The sequence below is a fragment of the Ruditapes philippinarum genome, unplaced genomic scaffold (assembly GCF_026571515.1).
Source record: "Ruditapes philippinarum isolate M1 unplaced genomic scaffold, ASM2657151v2 ctg5801_1_1_1_1, whole genome shotgun sequence".
NCBI classification, from domain to species: domain Eukaryota; kingdom Metazoa; phylum Mollusca; class Bivalvia; order Venerida; family Veneridae; genus Ruditapes; species Ruditapes philippinarum.
This window is the reverse complement of record NW_026852454.1, coordinates 1-26,132: the sequence shown is the minus strand read 5'-3', so window position 1 is coordinate 26,132 and position 26,132 is coordinate 1. Positions and strand designations below refer to the sequence as shown.

General features: G+C 31.3%; 1 protein-coding gene across 3 annotated transcripts; it reads left to right on the top strand.

Annotated features, from left to right (window-relative positions):
- Positions 1–3,367: 3,367 nt before the first annotated feature.
- Positions 3,368–24,453, top strand: LOC132712869 (sodium/calcium exchanger regulatory protein 1-like). 3 transcript variants are annotated; one of them, XM_060695316.1, is made up of 4 exons: positions 3,368–3,660; positions 22,324–22,493; positions 23,495–23,608; positions 24,396–24,453. In XM_060695316.1, exons 1-4 carry the CDS (start codon positions 3,567–3,569, stop codon positions 24,447–24,449), a joined length of 432 nt encoding a protein of 143 aa, XP_060551299.1. In that variant the 5' UTR covers positions 3,368–3,566; the 3' UTR covers positions 24,450–24,453. The 3 variants fall into 3 exon arrangements, with proteins under 3 accessions (XP_060551299.1, XP_060551306.1, XP_060551293.1); XM_060695323.1 differs by lacking the exon at positions 3,368–3,660 and adding an exon at positions 9,728–9,836; XM_060695310.1 differs by lacking the exon at positions 3,368–3,660 and adding an exon at positions 10,479–10,861.
- The last annotated feature ends 1,679 nt before the right edge of the window (positions 24,454–26,132 follow it).

Genomic DNA, 26,132 nt, shown 5'->3' with positions numbered 1-26,132 from the left:
TATAGTACATAATTAACACAGGTTTAACTATTAAATAAAATCAAATTAACATTTCTGAAATGAAATGAAAAGTAAATACATACTTAAATAGGGGCGCGGCGCATGTACCCTTGATAGGTCAGAAGTTTTGAGAAAATTCTAAAATAAAAATAGAGAAAAACAGAATCCACCAAGAAAGCCCAACACGGCAAAATTGTAAAATGTTGCAGGCTCGGTTTGATTGAGCCTGTTCTTGGACGGTACCGGAAAGTACAAGTTACCGTCCACGCCCCCTAGCACCGGTTTAAGCAGAATTCAACATTTAAACACAAAAAATGGTGTAATTTTGAATTTAGAAACATCCGCAGATGTGTACATACGGCGGTTATCATGGAACCTTCAATGTGACACACCAGTGTCAGTCCATTAAAAAAGGCGAATGGTCCCCAAGTAAAAGAATGCGTGTGCCCTAAACAAGAAACAATTGGCGGAACTAAATAAAATGGAATTTTGAAAGGGGATATGTGGTAATGAAGCCTGCTATTTATGAAGGCAATAGGTGAGTTATTTTTTTTCACCATTATGAGAAGTAAAAACCTAAAAAAGTTTAATTTAAAAATTCTTTTCATGTTAGTTTTTAATGTATTATTACAAGGACTATTTTATTACTTTCAAATTGAGTGCACGTGTTGATTTTGCAGTCGACCATACAGAAACCTTAAGGTTAAAATATCGTTCAATTTTTTTTCAAACTGTAGTGAAGCAAGAACGGTACTGTATTTCAAATTCTCAATTTTCTCATTTGTAGGCGGGGATATTTAAATGATATGATTTTATTATATATAAAATGATATTCACGTTTAAGAAATCGTGACTTGGACATGCATAGTTTAGCTCGTGAAATAAGATATGGGCAGTGACTGTTGTAAAAATTTAATCTTGCTTTACGATATAAGATTTTAGGTTTGTATATTTACAAGCTTTGCTTTTACAAGTTATAAAAGTTATATTTTCAAAATTTGCCACTGATTAAATCTTCGTTTTCCTCAGACATGATAACTTATAAATGACAGATGACGCAAGACAGAAAAAACAAACTTCTCTATGACCCCAGGCCGAGAATCAATCCTATTTGACCATACAGGAACAGTTTAGCGTATGGACATGATGAAATGGGTTTTTTAATCCAGACATGTTTATTAGTAAATACATTATTCTAGGGCAAACTGTTAAAGTGACATGATGCTCAGTTTTTCGCTTTCATAGTAAGTTGATTTAGAAATATACCACTAACGACTATTTATATAGTGAATGACGAATAATTGATAATAAAAAAAAAATGTATTTAACAATATAAAAAGACTGCCCACTCATTAAAAAAATGAGCGTTACTCATACATTCCGAACGATATTTATAGAAAATTCCGCAAAACGTCAAGTTATTTCTTCTTACTTTGTCCTATGACCATTAACACTTGGATGGACATAATGCCACTTTAAAATTCATTATTCATATTAATTCATTTAGAACTCTTACCAACTTTTTAACTTCAAAGGTTTTTCAAAAAAGTATCCAACTTATACATTTCTATCTTTTTCAAAACTTTTTTAAAATCTTATGGCAAAATGTGCCAATTGTTGGTTATTCGCCTTGAAAAGTGCTCGCTAACACGCCTGGGTTCCTTATTTGTTTATGAAGCGGCATTCACCATTTTCTTTAAGTTAAGCAAGTTAATCCTGTTATTTTGATCTGGAGAAAATTGCAGACTTTGCTGTGTTAAATGTCAGATTTCTCTTTCAAGCAAAATGTTAAACTTGTAATCCGAAACGAAATGCACATTTTCATTCACTTAATAGAACTTAATCCAATGGAGAGAGGTGTACTTTTATCATAAAAGCTAAATGCCAATGTCATTGAATACATCGTTTCTTATGTATTTATATCGCAGTATAATCAATTTTGCACCACATAAAAATCAATCACTGGTATCAATAAATGTTCATGTATATATTCTCATAAAGTACTAATCGTTTTAGAAAGAGCTCATTTTTATAGAATGCATCCGTACTGTAATTTCTTTAACAAAGAAATAGAATGAATATTTTTTTAGTTATGTATGAAATTTGCCTAATTAATTCAGCTATTGTTGCCATTGTGCCTTTTGTGTATGTAGTAGTTATTTTTAACTCCCACTGTAGTCAGAATATTACTGTGAATCCTAGTCAATGCCAATATGTCAACTAATATCTTAATAAAAATAATGACATGTAAATAATAAAATCAAGTCGGATTTAACGTGCAAAAGAAATTAATCATTCTTTGAACACATTATTTAAACACATGATGTTTGGTGTAATAGATGTTATCTGAATTTGTGTAAGAAAAATTGTTAATTGAATTTGTGTAATTCTTGCTATAAGTAGCATCATAACAAATAAGTGTAAAAACTCAAGACTTCCCTATTTGATGGTTACATGTACATATTTCGAGGTGTTATTTCCAATCCTTGGTGTTAACTTGCTGTGATAATAATTAGAATATACATATAAATAACAGTGAGGGTGATAGTTTTCTCCTTTCAAATATATTTTTCGGAATTGTCAATAAACACGATGCCTACGCTGCGATTATTTATTGCACTCCTTGATTTATTATTATATTGAAAAGTGTGAAAGTTTATAAAGCACTAACTACTTGATCACAGCAAGAAACTTATGTGTTTACATTCACATTGATTTATAGTGATTGAACTTTACCCATTGATTTTCAACAATCTCTTTATTCAATACTCAAATATCTTACTTCAGAATATGGATATTAAATTTATATTGTTGTAGGTGACAAATAGGCCCAAATGGTCTGTTTATTGCTTTTAACTGTTGTTTATCACATGCGTGTACCGCTTTTGCGACACCATGAAATTGAATTGCACGATTGTGATGTCATTTTCGTTACACAAACAAAGCTTAAAAACGCGCTTAATGTATATGTGCATCAATGAAAATGCGATTATTCCTTTTTTTACTGAGAACAGTTAATTTTTTGTAATGTGATAAATATAACATTATATTCATGTAGGATCATAACTGAATTTATTGAAATAGTAGAATGAAATAATATTATACTTGCCAGAGGCTCACATAATTTCTAGTTATATACACTCATTCAATTTTCTCTATATATTGTTAAAATATGCAATTTACTTACTTTACTTACTTATTAGTTTTACTACTTATATATGTATGTCTGCTACTTTATCTACAAACAATGCAATACAATAACACAATAGTCTCACGACAAATCTACACTTTGACATTTCTTTATGATGTCAACTGTTCCCAGGGCAACCGTATGCGATTGCAATTGATTAATAAGTAAATATATAAAGCCATGTTAAAGAAGTTTCTTTTGTTTTGTGGTTAGATTAGCACATGTATGTATGTATATAGAAATTATAATTGATTTCAAAAAGTTTGTATAGATTTTTTTTAAGAAAACGACATTTATAAAAAATTCAAACTTGTTCGATAAAGAAAAAACATATATTCAAAGGAATAACAAATCTAACCAGTGTATAACGTAAGGTATGGCAGATTTATCCAAGGAGATTCGGGAACAGATAGGAGGCATTTGGGCATACCATAGAGGAGAGAATTTCGAAGCTGCCTTGAGAGAAATGGGTAAGTAAAACAATACACTTTTTAGTTTTAAGCTTATACTAATTTGTTTTAGTTCGATTGTGTTGGAAGCTATAAGCTCATTGAAACACTTTCGAATCCGTTTCTGGAACCAGACAGTTCTAAGCAATGAGTGTAAAGTTTCTTGCTCACGGAAACAACGGCTTGCCCCTGACAGGGTTTGAACCAACGCGGCTAGCAATCCTTACCAGCCTGACGCGTTAAACACCCGGCCACGTCGCCACTTACAGTTTTGGCAATGTATTAGAATTATAAATGACTTACTTATGCAAGTTATACCCGAACCCATATGTCTTCTGGAAAATTTGTTAATGTTGTTGTTTTTGTTTTATAACTGGGTTTGCTGATATTTATCATTATACAGAATAAGGCAAAATATGACTGCTTAATAGAAGATATGGTTAATCCAAACAATATTTACCATATTTGCCATATATAAGAGTTTAATGACATAAAGTAATGAGTAATGTGCACTAAATAATTGAATCATTTGCACGCACTACATAATTGGCAGTCTACCCTTTTCTCGCTTTTTCAAAGTGTATATTGTTATTGTGAGCAAAATGAAATATTCTTGATAAAGTGACGCTTTTTAAATACTTTCAAATCGGGAAGCATTTTAACTTTGACTTATACAATAATTTGTTGTAATAAAATACGATTTTTTTCGAAATTTCTTTAAGCTATTTAATTCGCTAAGACAATTAAACTTTAGGAAAACGTAGTGATTATAAAACAAAATAGGTTTTTAATTTTATCTTTATCCATTTACCATTATATTGTATTTCACTTTCGACCGTGACTTGAGATGTTGTCACTGTACACAAAGAGGACAACAGCTGGTGTTTATTTGACAATATGAATGATTCTATATGAGACTGTTCTATTTAAAGATGGACAATCCTCCGATAAAAAGGATGAGCAGAGGCAACATTAATATAGCAGTTCTATTGATATTTTCCGGTTATTTTTATATTATCAATATGTCAGGGACATCGTACATGTCACAGATACTGACGTGGCTAGGTGTTGATTTAATCATTTTGTATTTCCGATATTAAATGTTTTTCCTTACACTATTTATAACCAGCGGAGTTTAAATAATATTGATTAAACATAACATAAAGAATATATCTTTATACTTAAGAGAAGCAGTTATTTTCATATAATTCCTCTAAGAGAAAGTAGGGTGCATAATATAACAGCCAATTCGGTAACACACATTTGAAAAGTAGAGTTAGTGATCTCCCTTAGTTTTTACAAGACCATTTTAAAATCGAAATAATTTTGTTCAAGTGGTGTTCATTGTTGTTCGTCTAAGGATTACAATGGGCACCAATAGGAACCAGAATTTTCGATAGAAAGAATCTAACAACGCTCAGCCAATGTCATTTATTAAATATAATGTATATTTTTGATTTCCTTCTTACGAAAAGAAATACATGTATATTTATGATAGCATTGTAGACTACAGAAGGACGTATCGAATTTCGCGACCACAATATATTAAATGTCAGATATATCATCAGCTAAATGTTAACCTAGTATTGCGAAACGAAATCGCATATTTTCCATCACGACATTGTCCCTTATCCACAAGAAGGAGTTTTATGTTAATCTTATTGAAGATAAATGTCAATTACACTTGAATATAGCGGTTTTATTATTATTCATACAATTTTTCCCCTCATTCTTAAAGACATCACGAAAATCAATGATTTATTGAAAATAATGTTCATTTAAACACGTGTTTCTTTTCAAACTTTGCCTGATAGCGCCACTAATTCTTTCATGATATAAGATTTGGAATCTATCACTCCGTAACTAAAAACACAAAATAACCAATCAAATTCAGTTCGTTATCGTTTACTAGAAATTTGGCAAAGTAACAATATATAAGTTTATTTCAAGATATTGGATTACAATATTTAAATGAAGTGACATATGTGTTTTGTTAAAAGGAAAAACAACAACAAAATACACTTTTAATTCAAGCAGCAAAATCGTCCTTGGAACTTAGTAATTTTCTTGCAACTGTTTTCATATTTATATATAGACTTCTGTTAACTCTAACGGTGGGCAATATTTCACTTGACAAAAACATATAAACTGTGAAATAAATTACCAGCAAATGTCAATGTGTCAATTTGCAAACATGTTTCTGTCTGCGGTCTCATGTGGTAAGAATAACTTATATCACGTAGACATATGAGTTTTTTTTTTACTTAAAACAAATATAAAAAGGAGACATAAAATTCTTTTTCAATGTTAAGTAGAAATTTGAAGGAAAACAAAAAAATGTGAGTTTATGTTTAAAATTATAGAGTAAGATACGTGTTATACATTTTTATAAACGATTAAAAAAAAATGTACTTTGTTGTTTCAAAAAAAAATTCCTTTAATGTCAGCATCACCACACACCCTAGTAGTTAATTATTCAGATAGTTATGTGTGAGTTGCATCATGTAACTATGATAAAGCAAGAGAAAAGCAAACTTGAAATATGACTAGGGTCATTGACGAAAATTTATATACGACTCCGGGCGTACCGGATACTCGGACTTTTCCCGACCACCGTTATGACACGTGACCATGTTGAATGAATTATCTTTTTCTATCTATATTGTCTACTGCGTTAGTAACGTAGTACATTATTCATAGAAGAAACACGATGTATTGACACTTTTGTTAACATTCGTTCTTGAATTAAGATGTCAGTTAAAATGGATTTACACTTAACTTAATCTTAATTTATCGTTTACTTTACATTTTATTTCATTTTTTTTTCAATTTACCGTCTGGAGGCCAGTGGCTTTAAAGCAACTGTCTTTATCCTCTTTGTTAGAAAATTGGTTCATTATGTTTGATAGAAAATGTTTACAGTAATAACTTCTTTTACTTCATACGTCACATGTTTGCATTTTAAATAATTTGATTGATGATAAATCTATATTAGATCGTAAAATGAAACTTATTAATATCGAACACACTAAATATTAGAGGACATCTCCTGGATTTAGGGCACATACAACAATAAAGAAACACTATGTAGTTTGAGAACAGCGGCATTTCATGTGTTATTTACCGGTATGCAGTTTGACAGTCATTGAAATATGCTCAACGTCCACCTCTTTCAATGATATCATCTAAACATTGTTGAGAAGTATCTTGAAAAAAATAAATATATTATATTTTATTAAGCAAATCAAAATATGTTCTTTTTAAGATCATTTGTATTTTATATATGATTACAATACTTATCCATGAAAATATTACCCACTAGAACTCTCCAAGTCAAAAATATCTGCATTAAAAGTAATCAACAACTACTGCGAATCGTGACGCGAGGAACGTGATAGAGTTATTTTATTTCCTCCATTCATCATTAATACTCAGTAAAATTGCTATTTCCTGACATGTTGACGTCTGCTCCATATATTTGCTACATTTAATTACAGACGGATTTTTAATATATATTTTAGAATTAAACTGCAACGTACAAGCTATCTAACAGGGAGCAACTATTGTATGAAATGAAAGATTTTCAGTTTGCAAATATCCTTAAAGTGAACGAAGATTTTGAAATATTTATTTTCAAATTGTTTTTTTATATAAGCCCAGACATGCATAAATACTCAAAATTTTAACTATTTGCACTTTTTTCTTTTGAAGTATAAAATTTAGAAAACTTTCCTCTTCCATATTCAATGATTTGTTTCATTAAGTCACTTGCAGAGAAATTTACTGGGTAGTTATCCTGTGATACAGTTGATTGCATTTACCTTCATAGCTATAACTACCATCTCTATCAACTGCCCAAGAGGTTCCGTTCTTTGGCTTTTAGGTCTAGAACATTGTAACGATTGCTTTCAGATTGGAGGTCGTGAGTTCTAATTCCAGTCTCGGGCCTTTGTGGAGGTCGTGAGTTCTAATTCCAGTCTCGGGCCTTTGAAATGTACAATTGTTTTTGAACTTAAAATGTTTAGGTTGTCTGACCTCTGAGATATAACTGTGTAAAAATTGGCGAAAAAAAGCAACAATACGAGACTATTCTATTTCAGAAAATACAGCAGTCAATAAAGTAAACATGAAGGCAATTTTGTTTTCCAAAGGTACATATTCGATTAAAACATTTTTTCCGCAAGTATCCAGGCGTTTATGACATAAAGAAGACATAATTTTCATAAAACATGTGACATATGCGATTCTGTGAAAATTGTCACTGTGAAGCTAAAAAGCTTTATTGTTTCGGTAGAAAAAGTGAATATTTCTTTCTTTTTGTAATATTTGGTACTTTGTATGAACAATAGTCCACAATAGTCTGATGACATCTTAGTTTAAAGACTAAATAAGCATGTCGTACAAACATTTCCAATGCCTCTGGTAAGATGGTGTAGTACCATCTCATAGATGGCGGTACAATTCCTTCCATTTTTTTATTAATTAATTAGTCCATAATTAATTATCCGTCATAACAAATTGAATAGTATTAAATCCAATATATATGAAAACATAATATTGTTTTATGTCCAAAATACTTCTGACACTATGCAATATTTGGTACTTTGTATGGACAATAGTTCACAATAGTCTAATGACATATTAGTCATTGTATAAACAACACATACAAAGTGTGTCTTGACTGTTTAATTTACTATTTCCAAGTGCGCTGGTGTTGCATACATTTAGGCGAGAATGCATGTTACAGAGAATCATGGGAAGTATAGACTTTAAAGAGTGATGACATAAATGAATTATAAGTACATAGTTCTACAGTTTTGAATTTTTTAACTGAGAAATTAGTTTGAGATACTTTAGATTGCAGAAAAAATTAATATACATATCTGATTGAGCTGCTTTTGATTTTTAGATCGATGCTTCACTAGTCATTACGACCTGACAAAGTATTTTGATGCCCTATGCCATGGTAAACAACTGTCACAGTGCAACCACCTTTGTTCGTCAGCTAGAGTTACAATGTACTAGGTCAATATAAAATGTATTGAATATTTATTTATTTATTGATAAGGCATGTTATATATAGTAACTGAATTGTACTTTTGAACTAATTTATTCTAAACAGATCATTAATAGGCAGATCATTCGGGTAAGACAGTCGACGATAAGACTTCGACAAAACACCAGACATATCTGAGATTCTGTATTCTAATTTCAGAAATCAGTTATTTGAATTCTTGTCACATATGACGGACTAAGCCACACTTAACCTTTCCTGATATTGTGTTACTTCAGAAAATCTGTTTTTTTTTCTATTTCAAATTTATTCATTGAAAGATAAAAGGGTAAAAATCGAGACAAGATTTTACTTGTTTTGTTGTTTGCTGGCTTTTCATAAGAGTGCATTCTGTCAGATAAAACTGTTTATGTTCTATTCCTAATATTGTTATTATATCATGTAATATTATTTACTACCATTTAAATGATTTCTAAAATTGTCCCAATAGATTTAGTGGATAAAGTTTGCAAAAGGACAAAATCCAAATTGCAATTATATAAAATTGAGAAAAATAAAATAAACCCCCCAAAACAAACCCATACTTTACCTTTTTAAAGTGTTCAAAATGGCCACTTTTAACCTGTTAATTATATTGTTTATGGAATACTTTACTTATTTTATCAATTTTATGTTATCATTCATGTAATAAATGTACACTGATTGATTCTAATAGGTCTAGAAACCTTATATCTAACTATCGAGCTAATAAGACGTACCATTTGTCAAAACAAAGCTGAAACTGAAAAATTGTGGCAATATTTTACAATATCAGTTCGCATTTGACTTTATTGGTTTCCATTATTGCCTTATATTAAGATCACGATGGTTTATATAAGAAGGCTGTTTTCTTGAAGAGAAATTATTTCCTTTTAGACATGAATTAGAGCGTTTTATTGGAAACAGTTATATTCTCAGTTATATTAAACTTTGATAAACTGTTGACATATTAAAAAGATTAACTGTAAAACCATCCACCCTCAAAGCGGAGGGCCTAAAATATATGTTGGACTAAATAAATATTTATCCGACCTAAAATCTTGAGAAAAAATGGGAGGCTATGTTGAGGAAATAAACAAACAACTTGTTGGTACATGGGAACTCGACAGAACAGACAATTTTGATGAGGCTCTTGAAGCTATGGGTGAGTTGCTAAAATTTCATAGATTAGAAAAATACGTTATATGACGTGATTCTCAAATAAAATGTTGCAATGAATGAAATATATGATATAATAAGTAATAGTTATTGAAAAGTAAAAATCAAATGGACCGTGATAAAAACAGATAATGAAATATGTGTTTTATGTTGATGACTCAATTGTTTACATGTAGAACAAAATATCTTTTAGACATGTCTTTAAAAATATCAAATATTATATAGAGTTTCCCAACAATTAAATACTCGTATAAATTGATTTTATATTTTATTTTTAGAACTGTTTTATTTAGAGGACCCAATTGTAACTAATAACCGTCATGCTGATACTATGTGATACTTATGCGAAATAAAGTCAGATGTCTATTGAAATGACTTATTTAACAGTTACGTGTATATCATGTGCAGGTTTTCTTAAATTTGCTAGTAATTAAGTGGTATACCTAACTAGTTAGCAAAACAACACTTAAACCTTTCTCACATGCTTGTTTTGTACCAGGTTGTTTGTAAAGATGGGAAGCTTTAACGGAATGTTAAGTGTTAGTGGTAAATATTTTCTTATAATTCCGCCTGGAGACTGGCGAGCAGGTAGATTTACATAAGTGTTTGTGCAAGTTATCTTATATTTAGGATTTTTTATGTCGAATTTGGCATTTTCATTTATACTGTTATGAAATTAATGAGGACTAAGTACATGTATATCGCGTATTGTAATAAGCTAGAGCTTGACATGTAAAAGACATCATCAAAATTTAAATTGGAATCTTAGCATTTGCATGATTTGTTGATAATAAGGATTGTAAAAATAAACCTTATGAGAATACCTAATTAAAAGGAAAGAAATCAAAATGAATCTGTAACATAGTGAGTCGTTTTTGTCCGATAAAATATATATTTCTACGATCATTTTTATAATGGGAAGTGAGCAGTTAAACGAGGTCAGTGAATTATTAGCTGGTAGCTGGTTACTGGACCGGACGGAAAACTTTGACGAAGCATTAAAAGCAATGGGTTAGTAGCAACATTCAACAAAATTTTAAAGATATAATGTGCTCAAATAATGGTAATTGCTACACACACTCTTTGTAAATGTAAAATAAATATGTTTTGACTAACACAAAGTAGATATGTTCTAAATTCTACACGCTATAGGTGGTCATAGTATGAATATATAGTGTCATTTAAAAATGGCATTTTTATTTAAGAAAAGACCAAAATTACTTGACCTGTAATAGGGAACGTAGTTTCAAATATATGCATAGTTCATTGATTCTTTTATTGAAATAAGATATATTCAGTAAGAATTGAATAGATAGCGGTAAATATCTGTGATTAAAATAAACTACTCAAAGATGAGCATAGTATATCTTTAAATTCTTTTATTTAATTATGCAAGAATATCGAATATCGTGTTTATTTACAACACAAGTTAAATAACAGTTTTTTTATTTATCGAGTCACTTTGGCATTTAATTTCACTATTCCTTGTAAAAGCTTTTGTGAGATATTTGTATTATTTCGTAATATGGGTTAAGGCCTTGGTCAAATTACGCATTTGAATGCATGTTCATGAATGAGTATCTTAAGTTAATCATTGCAATGTCTTGTACCAAATTTCAATACTATTATTTAGATTTCATATTCTTGTCCAAATAATTTATACGAGTAATTCAATTCCTGTATTAAATTTCCTATTTTAATAATTATAATACATCAGATTCAGTTAAATACAAAAATTGCAAAATCACTCAGCATCAGTATCATGAAAAATTTTACAATCAAAATCTATAGCAATGCAATGATGTGTAATAAAAACCCAATACAATTAAGAGTTAATGCTAGAATTAGAAAAAAAAAAAGAAAATTATATTATTTTAATTATTGTTATTAGTATTACTATATTAATATATATATATGTATAACTGCTCAATTTCTCAAGTCCTCCGAAACAATGCTTGCTCAAAATTGTTGGAAAAAAGTAAATATCGTTTGTCTCTCAGAGAAGCATTTTAAAAAAAAACACACCAAAATAGAAAAATAAATGTTGTTAAACAATTCTTTTTGATGTATATCTTTAAACTTATTGGGCATTTTTCTAGAAGCTCTAATGGAGAAGTATTTGATGTCTTCAGATGTTATGAAATACTTGAAGGTAATTTGAAAATATCTTTTGAGGGAAACGTCGGATAATGCCCGTGTACTGATTACACTTTCTTTCTATTATCATCTCTTACAGTGAGATAATTTATAATTTCCTATAAGCCAAATCTTTGTTATTACAGATCTTGTTAAACCAGTTCGAATAATCAGCTGAGACATGAAATGCGTTTATATTTTTTCCTGCCATATATGACGTCTATTCTTTTTATTTTCAATGGGAATTTAAAAAACACTCCTTAGAATTATATACACAAAATAGCACTGATCACAAAGGCTTAAGTAATATTTTAAGTTTAAAGGCTGTGAATCACGAGCATCCTTTTTAACATACACTTTTCATCCGGATAAAAGATTCGCATTGCAAGAAGAGCACATAATTTGTATTACTGATACATAATGCATGGGTTGAAGCAAAATTTTGAAAGACTAAAGCAACGTTAAATGAACTTTCATTTAATTGCAGGCCTTCACAGAACTGGAATACAGTAACTATTCTCATGACACTTGCCACAATTATTAGAATTTGTTTTCACTACAATGTTCAGTAATCTTCTTGCGATGTATAATATCTAGAAATGAGGAAAATATCATATATATGAATCACAACTTATTCATTATTTGTGATCAAACTATGTACCTGAAATAATATGTCCACGAGTTTCCAAATTATCCGTGTCAACTAAAGTCGTTTTGAAAGAAGTACATGAAATATAAAACTTCCAAAGCGCTCTAACAAATTATTTAATGTAAAATATTTCTAAGGTCTTACTCTGCAAACGAAATTGAAGTTTCTTTAAATATCATTTGTGTAACGTATCTTGTCAAAATTATGAAATGTTTCTATTTCGTATAATGCACAGACTTTCTGTATGGGATTCTTTATTAATACATAATATAAAGAACTTTATCAACAGTGCATCATGCATTCATTTCATATTCACAAGACAGACAAGTGGCTTTTATGCACTATAACAGTACGATTTACAATAATCATTTATTTGCGTATCTTGCAGTAACGCCAAAGAGTCATTTTGTGCACTTTTATAGCTCAACTACATTATATTATGTCGTTTTTATTTCTTTGTTGATTGCATAATATCAGAACTAAAGGCCCTTTAAACCTAGAAATGCCATTGTTTTCATTTTAAAAGCCTTATATATTCGTTGTTCTCATACATTTTCCAAAAGTTACTCATTGCCCATATACCCGAGTCATCATTTGTTTCTCTTGCATTTTTGAATCTAGTACACTCAAAGTGATTATTATATTGTATGGATTTCTCAATACATTTCCAAACATACATCTAAAGTTATTCCACCTTTAACGTCATTTCCTTTAGGTGTAAATCATCTTACGTCTTTTCATTATCGTTATAAATTGCAAAGGAACAAAATATTCAATGCAGTCGCATAAGTGTGTCATTAAATTCTTCTTTAAACCGTGTGAGATATATAGTTTTTTTTCTGTACTATCAAAAGTACGACATACGATAATTAATGTAAAAAATGTAATTAAAGATATGCACGCAAGACTGAGATTTTTTTCAACCAATTAAATATATGCAGCAAAATTGATTGAACAAATGCAAACAAAATAAGAAATAAGATGATATTGTAAATTCAACGAGTTAGTTCCTGTGGTTACAATTTGAATTAATGTAAATCATTAACTACTTCAGTGCATTTCTGTCAATCATATTTATAGAAAGAAACATTTATCTTGATAAATATAACATAAAATACTTAATCCCCGGAATGCTTATTATAATGATGCATGTGCCACCACTCTGTCAAACCTCTAGTCTATTGGATACTTTCATTTATCATGTTAAACAATTTCAAGTGATAAAAGAATCATAACATTAATCCAGCAAGTCAAATGTGGTAATTAGAATAAACTACCAACTGGTTACAAAATTGAATATATTTCAACTACTTTACATATGAATTTTCTTGTAATTCATTCCTTATATTTGTCATGTTCTTCTTTCTTTTCATCAATATTTTTTCTCTCGTTTAAATTACAAATTGGTCAGTGAAAATTTAATACATTACATTGCTGAATAAAAAGGCTAGATTTGTGATTTTTAATTTTTAATTTTCTAACAGAACTTCTATTAGTATGCTAGTGCTGGTGGATTTGGGTAAATTGTATGGAACAAATTAACAACAGCGTTTGGGCGATAATATACTTTCGCACAAGGGCTTGTCAGATATTTATATTTTTGCGGTAAATAAACCTGAAGAGAAATACATATTTCATTTGGTTATTGGAGAATAGTCGAAATACACCACACAGCATGTTCAACAGACGGCTAAGTTTAAATTTTTTTCATTTTGAACGTTTAAAACTTGAAAGAATCAGAATGTACTTTAGATTCGTTATAATATTCAAGTACAATTTAATGTATTTGGATATTGCATGTTAGTCGATACAGTAATATGTTTCTCTGGCAATGGAATAATTACGTCGAGATCACACGCGTAGCCTAGTACGCCACTATTGTTTTCTGCGTTTGTAACGTTACATTTACAGATGAAAAAAGGTTTGTTCATATTTTTGACTTGATTTTAAGTGGCGCCTTTGGCCGTGTTTTTAACGTTGTTAACTTTAAACAAGTTGACTCTCACCACTTTGCATTTTCTATCTGCCAGAGACTTTGGATTATTTCAAGTGCTAACAACACCAACAAAACAAAAACAAGAAAGCAACAAAAACAAGAAAATTGAAATACTGATATATACATGTATATATATAACTATATGACTATGTTTCACATTTTTAACTTAGTGTTATACTCATAATTAAACTTAGAATAATGTACAAAAATAGTGTTATAAATTGAAAATGTCTATATAAAAGATATTTTGGTTATAAGAAAAGTACGAGCAAGATAACAGAATGTAATGTATGAAATCTTTAAAAATATTAAACTGTTGGGTTTATTTCGATTTTAAACGTGCATGGAATCTTTTTGATGACTTGACGACACTCCATGAATAATCGAAACAATATAATATTCAGTTAAAAATATAATTCATTTGATACTCTGACAGAAAAACAGGAATATTATTTTATACTAGTAATTTCTTAAAGATAGTTTTGACAGTTTTATGTTTTTTTTTTAATTTTTATCAAGTCTTTTATCAAACAGCTACATGTCAGTGCAAGGCACTCAAAAAGAATTTTTAATTTTCATTTTAATTTACAAGTTCAACATTTAACTTATCGCACTGTTCATTGTGTGTGATCATTTATCTTTGTAAACATCCCACAAAGCCTCGAAACATTTTACATTAGCTGTAGAAAAACTAAATCACTTAAAGTAATCAAAACTCTAAGCATATTATATAACACAAGATAAAGCATTTTCCGATTTTATCTTATTTGATCTTTTATTTGCTTTTTAAAATTGAACCGTGTAGTATTGATATTTCTACGTGTATTTAGGTGCAACACATAAACGTATATTTACTCTTAATGAACCGGAAACACATTCGAAAGCTGATTTGTATTATGTCTACTGTTTACTTAATATATCGGGTTTTAAGATAATGTAACATATGTATCTGTTGTTAAAAGATTTCGTTTCTTTTTTACACTTGAATCAAATGCAAGCATATTTATATCTCGACCGTACATCGTTTCATATTCTAATACGCTTCACACTATACCCCTATCAATAAAATAGGGCAATCAAGTGCATTACTACCGATATATGCATAGCATAAAAACGAGTTCTTACACGTCATTTGACGCCAGATATGACGTCAATAAACCAACATATTTATATCATTCTTGTTTTTATTATAATGATGTTAGAATAGAAATAAATATTATTTTTTTATGCATTATAGTACAATAATACACATTTTATAAGGCAAATGCTTTGTAAGTCATCATTCAGGCATATCGGTCTTTGTGATTATATTCCTACGCATTTGACTCGTACTGTGCATCATTCTACAATACTGCACTCAAAATTGATATTGATTATCAAAACATTATTTGTGTATGGTTTTAAAGCAAAACATATGTAGGATAACAAACAAAACACATCCGTTGTTAATTAAAATCAACACTTATTGTGCATATGTACTTCCTTGCAGTTGTACTGCACCTTATGACTTTACAGAGGGTAATTCCGTATACATTCCTACGAATTACAACATTGTGAACGCTATAGATTATGTAATTTATAACTTTACAGACGGTTATTGTAATGCTGAAGAAAAACAACATTATTTCTGAACGCTACAGGTTATATAATTTAAAACGGAAATACCGTCATACAAACATTCAGTTTACTTCCTTATTTTAAAAGCAATTTCTAATTAAAATGGTTTTCAAGAAGGTGAAAATATTTTGAAGCTTTACTATTCAAACTTATATACACGTATATGTGTATGATTTTGGTGATAGCAATTTCATTGACTTTTCACAGTGTCAAATGTTATTTATTTAATTTAAAAGAAATATTCGAAATATATGTATTATTATCATTGGTTGATGCATTAGAATTTTAGCCAAATTTTAACGCTGCGTGAACGTTTGAGAGATTATTGTAGTCTATCCATGTCCATCTTAAGGCCCGGTCACACAGCCCTCAATGGGCGTATCGCGGCCGAAAAAACGGCCAAAAAATTTCTGCCCGTGAAGCAGACGCTGTTGGACGCTTTGAGGTTGCGATAAAGACGCGATACAGCCGTACTTTACCCGTCGTTACACGCGGTAAGAGAGTCACAAGCGGTTGGCCGCGCAAAAAAGTTTTGGGCTGCCCAAAAATTTAGTGCGCGGGTAATCGCGGGCGGTACACGTGGTACACATGCGGTAAAGACGCGGTACAGACGCGGAAAGAACGTGCGAGGACGTGCTACGGCCGCGGTTAAGACGTGGTTACACGCGGTAGGACGCGAAATTTTAGCGGGTAATCGCGGGTGGAGCACGGTCATAGCACGTTTGTTCCGCGTCTGTAGCGCGTTGTTATCACGTGCATTAGCGTGTGTACCGCGTGTAAGCACGGACAAACGCATTTCTCCGCGTAAACAGCGCGCTCCAATACCGGCCAAATCACGTTCAATTGCGTCTTGTTCGCGTCCCAAATACCACGATCTAATCGCGTCCGTACAACGTCTGATTTTAGGTATATAAAAAGCGCGATTTGCCGAGCATTCGTCAGTTGTGCTCCAGACGTCAAGGGGTGAACATGGATCCCCGTCACCGTAAGCTCCAGCAGCATCAGAACCAAGTGGTACAGGTCCATCATCTCCTCATTGACAGAAGAAGACGAAGGAGGAGGAGAAGAGTGGTCCGGAACATCTTGGTGCGCGACTGGATTGGCAGGAGACCTGAGCTGGGGCTGTACGATTGTCTCATGGTGGAGCTCCGTAATGAAGATCCAAGGGCCTTCCAGAACTTCATGAGAATGCCACCTGCCATGTTGGATGAAATAGTGCAGAGACTGACACCAGCCCTTTCCAAGGAGACCACCAACTGGCGAGCACCCCTTGATCCAGGCCTGAAGGTTGCCCTCACCCTTCAACAAATTAAGGCAAATTTGTCAAAAATTTATACAATAAAATTACTATATTTAACTGTTTTATTGAAATTTCAAAACTTTTCAAATAAATGTAATGGCATGTACTTACTTTTGTAGAAGGCAATGTTCTTCAGCACCCACTTGTCCCTATCCGTCAACAGATTTGTTGCCTGGTCACTCGTCTTCTTGGATGGCTTGACGTACCAATCTTTAACGTTCTTCCACCAGTTCTGCAGATGCGTGAACGCGACTCCGATCTCTTGTGCCTTCATCTCCCACGCTGACTTCTTCTTATGGTAATCCTTGGTGCTCCGGAGCCAAAGGTAAGAGTTGCCCTGAAGCCACTCAACCAGATCCTGCTGTACATCGTCGGGGAGACTCCAAGCTTGCTTGGGAGCACCATCAGCATTCCTCTTGCCCTTGCCCTTCTGCTTTTTGCGACTTGGCTCTTGCTCCTCCTCCTCCTTTTCCTCCTCCTCCTCTTGACGTAGGGTGGGTTCCGGGGATTTCGGAGAACCAGGCTCTTCCGACACAGGATCCTCCTCCTCCACTCGCATGGCGCCCTCCCCAGTGTTGACAGCGGGTGTGGTCACAGGGTGGTGTTGGTAGCAGTGGTGGTGGCAGCAGATGTAACACCTGAAAAGGCAGAATAATAAAAGTATTTTTTATAAACAATAATCGTTTATAAAAAATATACATACAAATAATATTTTTTTGGGGTTGGGGTGGGGTTGGGGGGAGATAATTTCTTCAGCGACATGCTTTTCATTCCAAATTTGGCAAATGAGATAAAATATCCTCCCATTAAATTGTTTCTAATCACAGTATGCATTGCACGTTACTCAAAATTAATAGTGTACACAAAATAAATTTAAAAAAAGATTTCCTACTGCTATCTTCTATAATGCATAACAACTTTTTTCTTTAAATGAATGAATTTTGAACGAACAGTGGTCCACCATTCCTTGACGAAGATTTAAAAATTTAAAAAATTATAACATAAATTGTACTCACCATCAAGAGATTCTTCCTCCTCTTCAACTAGACTGGCAGCTCTTGGACTGACAGCAGGACTGGCCTCGACCTCGCCACGAGCACTCGGAACTTCGGCAGCAGAGTGGACGACAGCTTGCACCTCCACTGTGACTCCTGCCTTGGGCTTCTTGGCGGCCTCCACTGGCACTGGGCTGCCTTCATCTGCTGCCTTCGCCCTCGGCTTCTTGCTCGCACGCTGCTTCTTCTTCTTGGCCGGGGAACTCAACGTGGGCTTCTTCTTCGGTGCCATAGCTTGATCTTCACGGGACTGTGTCTTGAGCGGTTATGATTTCTACAGCCCGGTTCGGCTGCTTTATTACACCCGTGGTAGGCCGCGGTACCGCCGCGCTTCACCCGCGATAAGGACGCGGAACAGTCGCCAGCGTCTGTTCCGCGAGTATACCACGGGTTAACCGCGGGTAAGCCAATTTTGCACATTTTCCACCACGGACAACCGCGGGCCAAAACAAAACGCGAAATTTTACCCGCGATACAGACGCGAAAGGCTGTGTGACGGTAGCAGTTCCTCGTCATTATATTACAGCACACTGTTAAGACTGGATTAACTTACAAAATGCTTAATTCATCATAATAATTATAAAAATGTCAAAATTAAAAGAAATATAAACCTGTCGTTTTTGTATAATCATGAATTTAATATGAAACTGCATGGTTTGGTCTTTTGCAGATGTATACTTGTTAGAATACTTTATAAATCACATTAAACTATTTTTAGGGATTATAAAAATATGCCTTTCAAATAAAAAAAACATGATGCCAGAAAAAGATATATAAATGATGTGAAAAAACAAAACATTACTATCAAAAGCTGTTTTATTTTCAGATTTATATCACTTATGATCGGAATTTTACATTTAACTGCTAATTAAATGATACGAAAAAATATTTATTTTTTCGTTTAAGCGAAAAAAAGAAATATGTTGGTGTTCTTGTAAAATATAGTCCAAAGAAAAATATAAAGAATATATTGCTATTGACTTAAATTGTTCCAACACAGTTTGAACGAAAGTGAGTTTCAACGATTAGGAATAATAGTGTTGGTTGTTATCACAAGTCCTATCGCATTTTCAAAGACTGGTAACCAAAACTTTCTGGTTAGATTTTTGTTATCACAAGAGGTATAACATCAGCAGTTTATAAAGCAGAGATAAGACGGCGGTGTTAAGTTAATCACCTGAGACGGTTCTCCTCTCGTGAATAAGCCAATATTGGACTATTAATTAAAGTATCATTGTTTTGGAATTATTGCGAGTGAAACGTTTCTAGACAAAAGTTACTTTTGAAAATTGATGATTGAGTGACAGACACATTTGTATGAATTATTTCTTTGAAAACAAATATACTAGCTTTAAGAATAAGTTGCATATATCCTCTTCAAATAAAATAGAAAAATAAGTCGTTTGGATACATGTTGATAATTATTTTTTTTTTCTTAAACAACTTGGAAAATGGGCAGTTATCTCGATGAAATCAAAGAGAAATTATCGGGTTTATGGGTGTTAGACAGGACAGAAAATTTTGAAGAGGCTCTTCCAAGAAATGGGTGAGCTCGATTTTAATTGAAAAAAAAGCGGAAATAAAACAAATGTATATTATGACCTCTTTTTTTCAATTTACTTAAAATTTCTTTATTTGTTCGCTTTACAATATTCCACTGTTATATTCATTTTGGTTAAAAGTTTAATGAATATCAGCATGAATCTGGCGGCATGCTGCTTTAAAACCTCTTATGGTGAAATAACTCCAAATGTTCAAGAAATATAGAAATAAAAACTAACTACACTAATTGAGACGTTATTGTAATATTTTCAAGTATATCATTAAGTTAAACAAAATGAACATTTTGATTATTCTTTGAATGGCTCGAAAAAGTAGAACGGTATTGCAAGATTGGCGACAATAAAGATTTGCTGTGGTGATTTGACAGAAACCCAGTGATATTTTAATTTGTTTCCATTTCTAATTATATTCAGATTCCTACCTGTACAGAATTTCACGAGTACAAGATAATTTCTGATAAATTTCCTGACTTACCTTGGACACAATCAATAAGCAGGGCACATATACTATATTTTGACCTAAAATCATACATCGCAAATGATTGTATCGTTTGATTACACAATAAATTGCAATACTATACATATGAAATGAAAAAGTTTCAACTAGTGTGTTATAAAAAAACGCAGTGCATGTTGAAAACAAAATAATGAAAAAAGTTATAACACAACCCGGAATATTTCTCATATAAATATTATTACTTTATACCAACATTTGTATTACACTATTATATAAGAATACATAATTAAATATGGACATAACGTTTATATTCATGACCGTCATTTTGGCGCAAGCGTGATTTAAGTAGATATCATTGACAACCAACACCATTCGTTTTACCATTATAAATTATTCAAGAATTATTTTTAGAACGGTATTTCAAATTTAAAAATTGATACTGATTTGTCCAATATTATATATTAAATGTTTTGTTCTCTTGCGAAATCATAACTTTTATTACCTAAATGTATTTTTTTCTAAGGCACTTTCATAATTATAATGTTGTTGTTTTTTGGTTCGGAACAACATAAATCTAATGCAGAAACAGACTGTGATATCATTTAGCTGAATATTGCACTATTTATTGCATTATATTAAAAATTGTCATATCACGAATTTACTTCTTCTTATATTTTCATAAAACTTTTATTTTAAAATTAATTATTTATTTATAAATTATTTATATCTGCAAAAAAGGTATAAGTTTTATACCACGTTGGCTTTTAAATTTCAAAGAAATGTCTGGTCACGTACCCAGAGTTCTTACTGCGAGTAACAGTGCAACTAACTACATCAGTTTTTTTCATCTGTAATCTCAAATAATTCTTTTCATATTATCTGACAACAGTAACAAAGAGAAATGTCTTAAATGTTACCAACATATCAACAATATGAAGGTTTCACTTTCATGTCTCTTGCTATGCCACTTATATTTCCGATATCTTATGTAAAATTATCCAACGTGAATGCCGTCTTTATAAGTCGCAAGCAACTTCAAAAGTATACTTGATTATAGACAAGCGGAAGGAAAGAACGAGAATAGAATGTCTGATCTTGAAATTAGTAATTGTTTCTTTAAAGGTTGTTGACACGGCTTATGACATAATGTTAAAATGTGCCTGACAATTAAAGAAACGTTATGATAGTTATGTAAAATTATTTCAGATTTCCATATAATTCGAAGAGATATAAAACCTTAACGTTTAAGGACCATTTTTTTATTTTAACGATAACTTTGAGTTTGTTTTATATCTTTTTATATGAGTCATAAAAGGAAATGTACGAATCATTCACATGCTTAAATATATGCTAAAACGGTACAACAGTACAATTTTAGATTCTGTTTTTTGGAAATGTTTTGTAAAAGATCATTTTCATTATAAACATAACATAACAATAAACTTAGACACAGTTGTAAAACACAAAATCTTATATATAGGCAAATTTAAGCAGACAAATAGATCAGTAAACTATAAGTAAAAATATTAAAATGGCCATAAAAGACATTTCATACTCAATATTTAACGATGAAATGTTGTTCTTTGTACGCGTGGTAAAACATGTTTTGATTGTGATTAACTGGTGTCCAGCAACGTGGAAATTTGATTTTAACAAGGCATGTTAATAACAGCAGTTCGAATGTCTTTCTATATTTTGCAGGGCTGAATGTTGTTTTCCGGAAGTTAGCTAGCCATGCCAAGCCAAGTATGGAAATACAAGTAGAAGACGGGAAAGTTAAGATTATTGCCAAAGCTTCATTCTTCACACAAACTATGACCTTTCCTATAAATGAACCATATGACCAAGAATTTGAAGGGATCAAAATGAAAGTAAGAATTAATTTCTATTTTCACTCTTTAAAAGAGATTGTTAAAATTTCATTAACTTAATTCAAAAATATTAAATTGCCATGTTTATGTATTTGTTAACTTGATTAACTTAAATAAAAGCAAGTCTTACTGTATGAAGTTGCAAAAATATTTTGTTATTTTAATTCTGCAGGGAATCAATTAAACTATACACCAAAGGCTGTAATGATGTAACTTTAATTTGAATTTATATTACTTGATTTTGACATTTGAATTTAAGGTGTAAGAAACGGATCTTAACAAATTTATTCAGAATCTAACGGTGTGACCCAATCTTTCAGTTGCAAAACTATTTTGTGATTATTATACATGATCCCCAAATGTTGTAGCATAATATATTGTAATCTATATCGATTGCACAAGATTCTGTTAATTATTTTCACAACAAATTGTCAGCAGTATGTCTGATGTTTCCGTGCCTCAAATATATATGTGTGTCTAGCTGGAAATAGAAACATCAATTAATAGAAGCTAACTTTTTTGTTTATCAAGAACAAGTCGCAGATGCTTTACAATTATATAAACTGTCAAGAAAGATTAACATACTTGCTTGCTTTACAAATGTTACATTGTGGCTGTGTTTTAAAATATCTTTAGATTGTTATATTTGAAATGCATTTAAGAAATTCATAAAATGTAGCATTTGTTGTGAAAAAAGATCGACATATTCTGTGTATTGAAATTCCTTATATGAAAAAGATTCATTCAAAATGTAAAAGGTTGAAGAAAAAAAATGTTGGTGTTTTTCGTGTATGACTATTCCAGAGGTTAACACAATATCAGGGTTAGAAAGTACAAGCCATCAATAAAAATAAATAACATTCACCTAACACTGATTCTTTGTGGTTCTATTTTACAAACTCATACCATTGTCATTGATATTCTAGTGTTAAAGAATACGGTAGGAAGTATGTTTGGTCTAGTTGCTTCACCGTTTAAAACCTTTTTTATTCATATTCTAGTGTTTTACAAAATGGGAGGATAATAAACTGATAACCGAAGCTAATCCCGTGGAACCAGAAAAGCACAAGCCACAAAAATTTCATAGGGAAAGAATTAATGACGAACTTGTTCAGGTATGACTGCTTTTTTATATAATGTTGAGTACGGCCCCAGTCCGGTTTATATTTGATCATCGCTCGTAACTGTAACTAAATTCCATCACTTTGTTTGTTTCAGTATAATTGCATTTTCTTCGATATGACAATATATAGATTAAAGCAGTATTGAAGATACATTATGCTCATTTTTGTCATTGTCAAGATGAGTTGAATGTACTATATATAATAAATATCACCTCGGCAATGAAAGAAATGAACAAAATGTCACTTTTATACTGCTTTAATCTATATTTTGTCATACCGAAGAAAATGCAATTATTAACTAACATTTGATATTGTTGAAAAGAGTTAAGATAAAACATAAATAGTCCTAACATATAAAAAGATCGTCCCACTCTTGCTATAAATTGAACGTTAAATGTAAATTCCGACAGATATGTAGAACACTTTTCTTTGGCCGCACGAGTTATTCATGGTCCATGCGAAGTAGATAATGAAATTGATGGCAAAATGTTATTTTGGCTTTCACATGTTCACTCACTATTTACCCTTGGATGGGCATAATGTCACTCTAAATTTGTTTTGATAAACTTTAGCACATCGGACTTGTTGTCTAATAATTGCTGGTCACGTGGGCTCATAATGCAAGCTTGAACTGGCTGTGGTGTTGTCTTATAAAAATAAAAACATTGCATTTATTACTTAGTAATGATTGTTTCGAGGAAAGTATTCGCGAGTCTGTCTATAAGTTTATCGAATTTAAACGAGGTCGTGATAGAATTTTGTTTTGTTTCCTTTACAGACCATGTGGATAGGAGACGTAAAATGTACTAGATGGTTCAAGCAACAGACGTGATGGATAAGAAGATATCATATTAGATTTCAAGCTCTTTAAACATTTGTCTTTCAATACGGCAATGTTGTGATGTTTTATCTTATGCTAATTCGTTAATCTTTTTGCTTTTGTAAACTTCACGTGTTAATTTTAACAAGTGGAATTCATGTGTTTCTTTCTGAATTGGTATTGGAATGATATTTTCATTCATAGCAGGTTAATGAGAAAATATGAACATATTCATTGCTTATAGAATTAAAAAGGGGCAATCTTAAATCATAAAAAGTATGCTTTGATTAATAAATTGATACTTTAAAATTTGACTTAAGGGAGTACTAGCTTATATAAGAGTTTGGTTCGCAAGCCATAAAAATGTTCTCGTATAGCGTTAGAAATCATATCATGCCAGAAAACGAAATGTATGTGTTGGTGTGATTTGTCAAAAAATAATTTTGTTTTTGTAAAATACATTTAATAACTTTCAAACAAATCATTTTAGAGATTTTAGTAAACGGTTTAAACAACAATGGTTTATTTGAAGCTTATTTTAGCTGGGAATATAAGTCATCAACACTGCAATAGTCTCGCATTGAATCTTGTATATCAGTTCTTGAACGCACGGACACCTGTGCAGAACATTTGGCAAGTAGTTTGATAGACGAACAAATTTTACATACCTAATTCGATACTATCAATATAAATAGCAACCACAAGTATCCACATTTTTGACATTATAAGATATATATTGGCAATTTTCTTGGCTATAAATACACAATGGAAAATTCTATTATTTAAATAATTATATATTTATTACAAAGATAAAAACGATATGTTTTCATGTATTTTCAATTTTGCCAACTTTATCATTAGTAACTATAGTCGGCAAAAGTGTATGTTTGCATCTGACGTACATACGAGTTTTAGTTTGTTTTAAAAAAATTTCGTTTGTGTTTTTATGATATGTGCAATACAATATATTAAAACATTGTGTATCAAATTGACTTTTACATTTTAGTTGCGTCTCCATTCTTGTATAAAAGACATGATTATATCCATAGTATAATTCGTGGACTAAGTAAATTTATGCAGTTTTGTCTAATGGTGTTTGATAAAAACTCTGCGACAAAAATTAATATAACGAAGTCCAATAATATTTAAGTGGAAAGAGGAGGCGTCGGAAACGTTGAATGAATTACCTTTTCCTTTTTTTATTGACTACTGCGATAGTATCGTAGTAGATTATGCATAGAAGAAACACGATATATTGACACTTTTGTTAACATTCTTTCTTGAATTAAGGTGCCAGTAATGGATTTACACATTAAACTTAACCTAATCTTAATATATCGTTTACTTGAATGTTTTTTATCATTTTTTCCATATCCATCTAGAAGCCAGAGACTTTAAAGCAAATGTCTTTTTCCCTCTTTGTTAGAAGAAAATTGGTTCAAAATGTTTCATAGAAAACTTATACAGTAATGACTTCATTTATTTCATACGTCACATGTTTGCATTTTATCTAATTTGATCGGTGATAAATCAATATTAGATCCTGAAATGAAACTTGTTTATATTAAACACACTAAATATTAAAAGACATCTCCCGGATTACAGGTACATACAAGAATAAAGAAGCACAATGTAGTTTGAGAAGAGCGGCATTTCATGTGTTCTTTACCTGTATGCAATTTGGTAATCATTGAA

Bases quoted from the DNA above. Each gene is read 5' to 3' on its own strand.
- LOC132712869 (XM_060695310.1), top strand. From the start codon at position 10,765: ATGGGAAGTGAGCAGTTAAACGAGGTCAGTGAATTATTAGCTGGTAGC. The intron at 22,494-23,494 runs GTAAGAATTAAT...TTCATATTCTAG, and splicing joins TTGAAGGGATCAAAATGAAA to TGTTTTACAAAATGGGAGGA. The intron at 23,609-24,395 runs GTATGACTGCTT...TTTCCTTTACAG, and splicing joins TTAATGACGAACTTGTTCAG to ACCATGTGGATAGGAGACGT.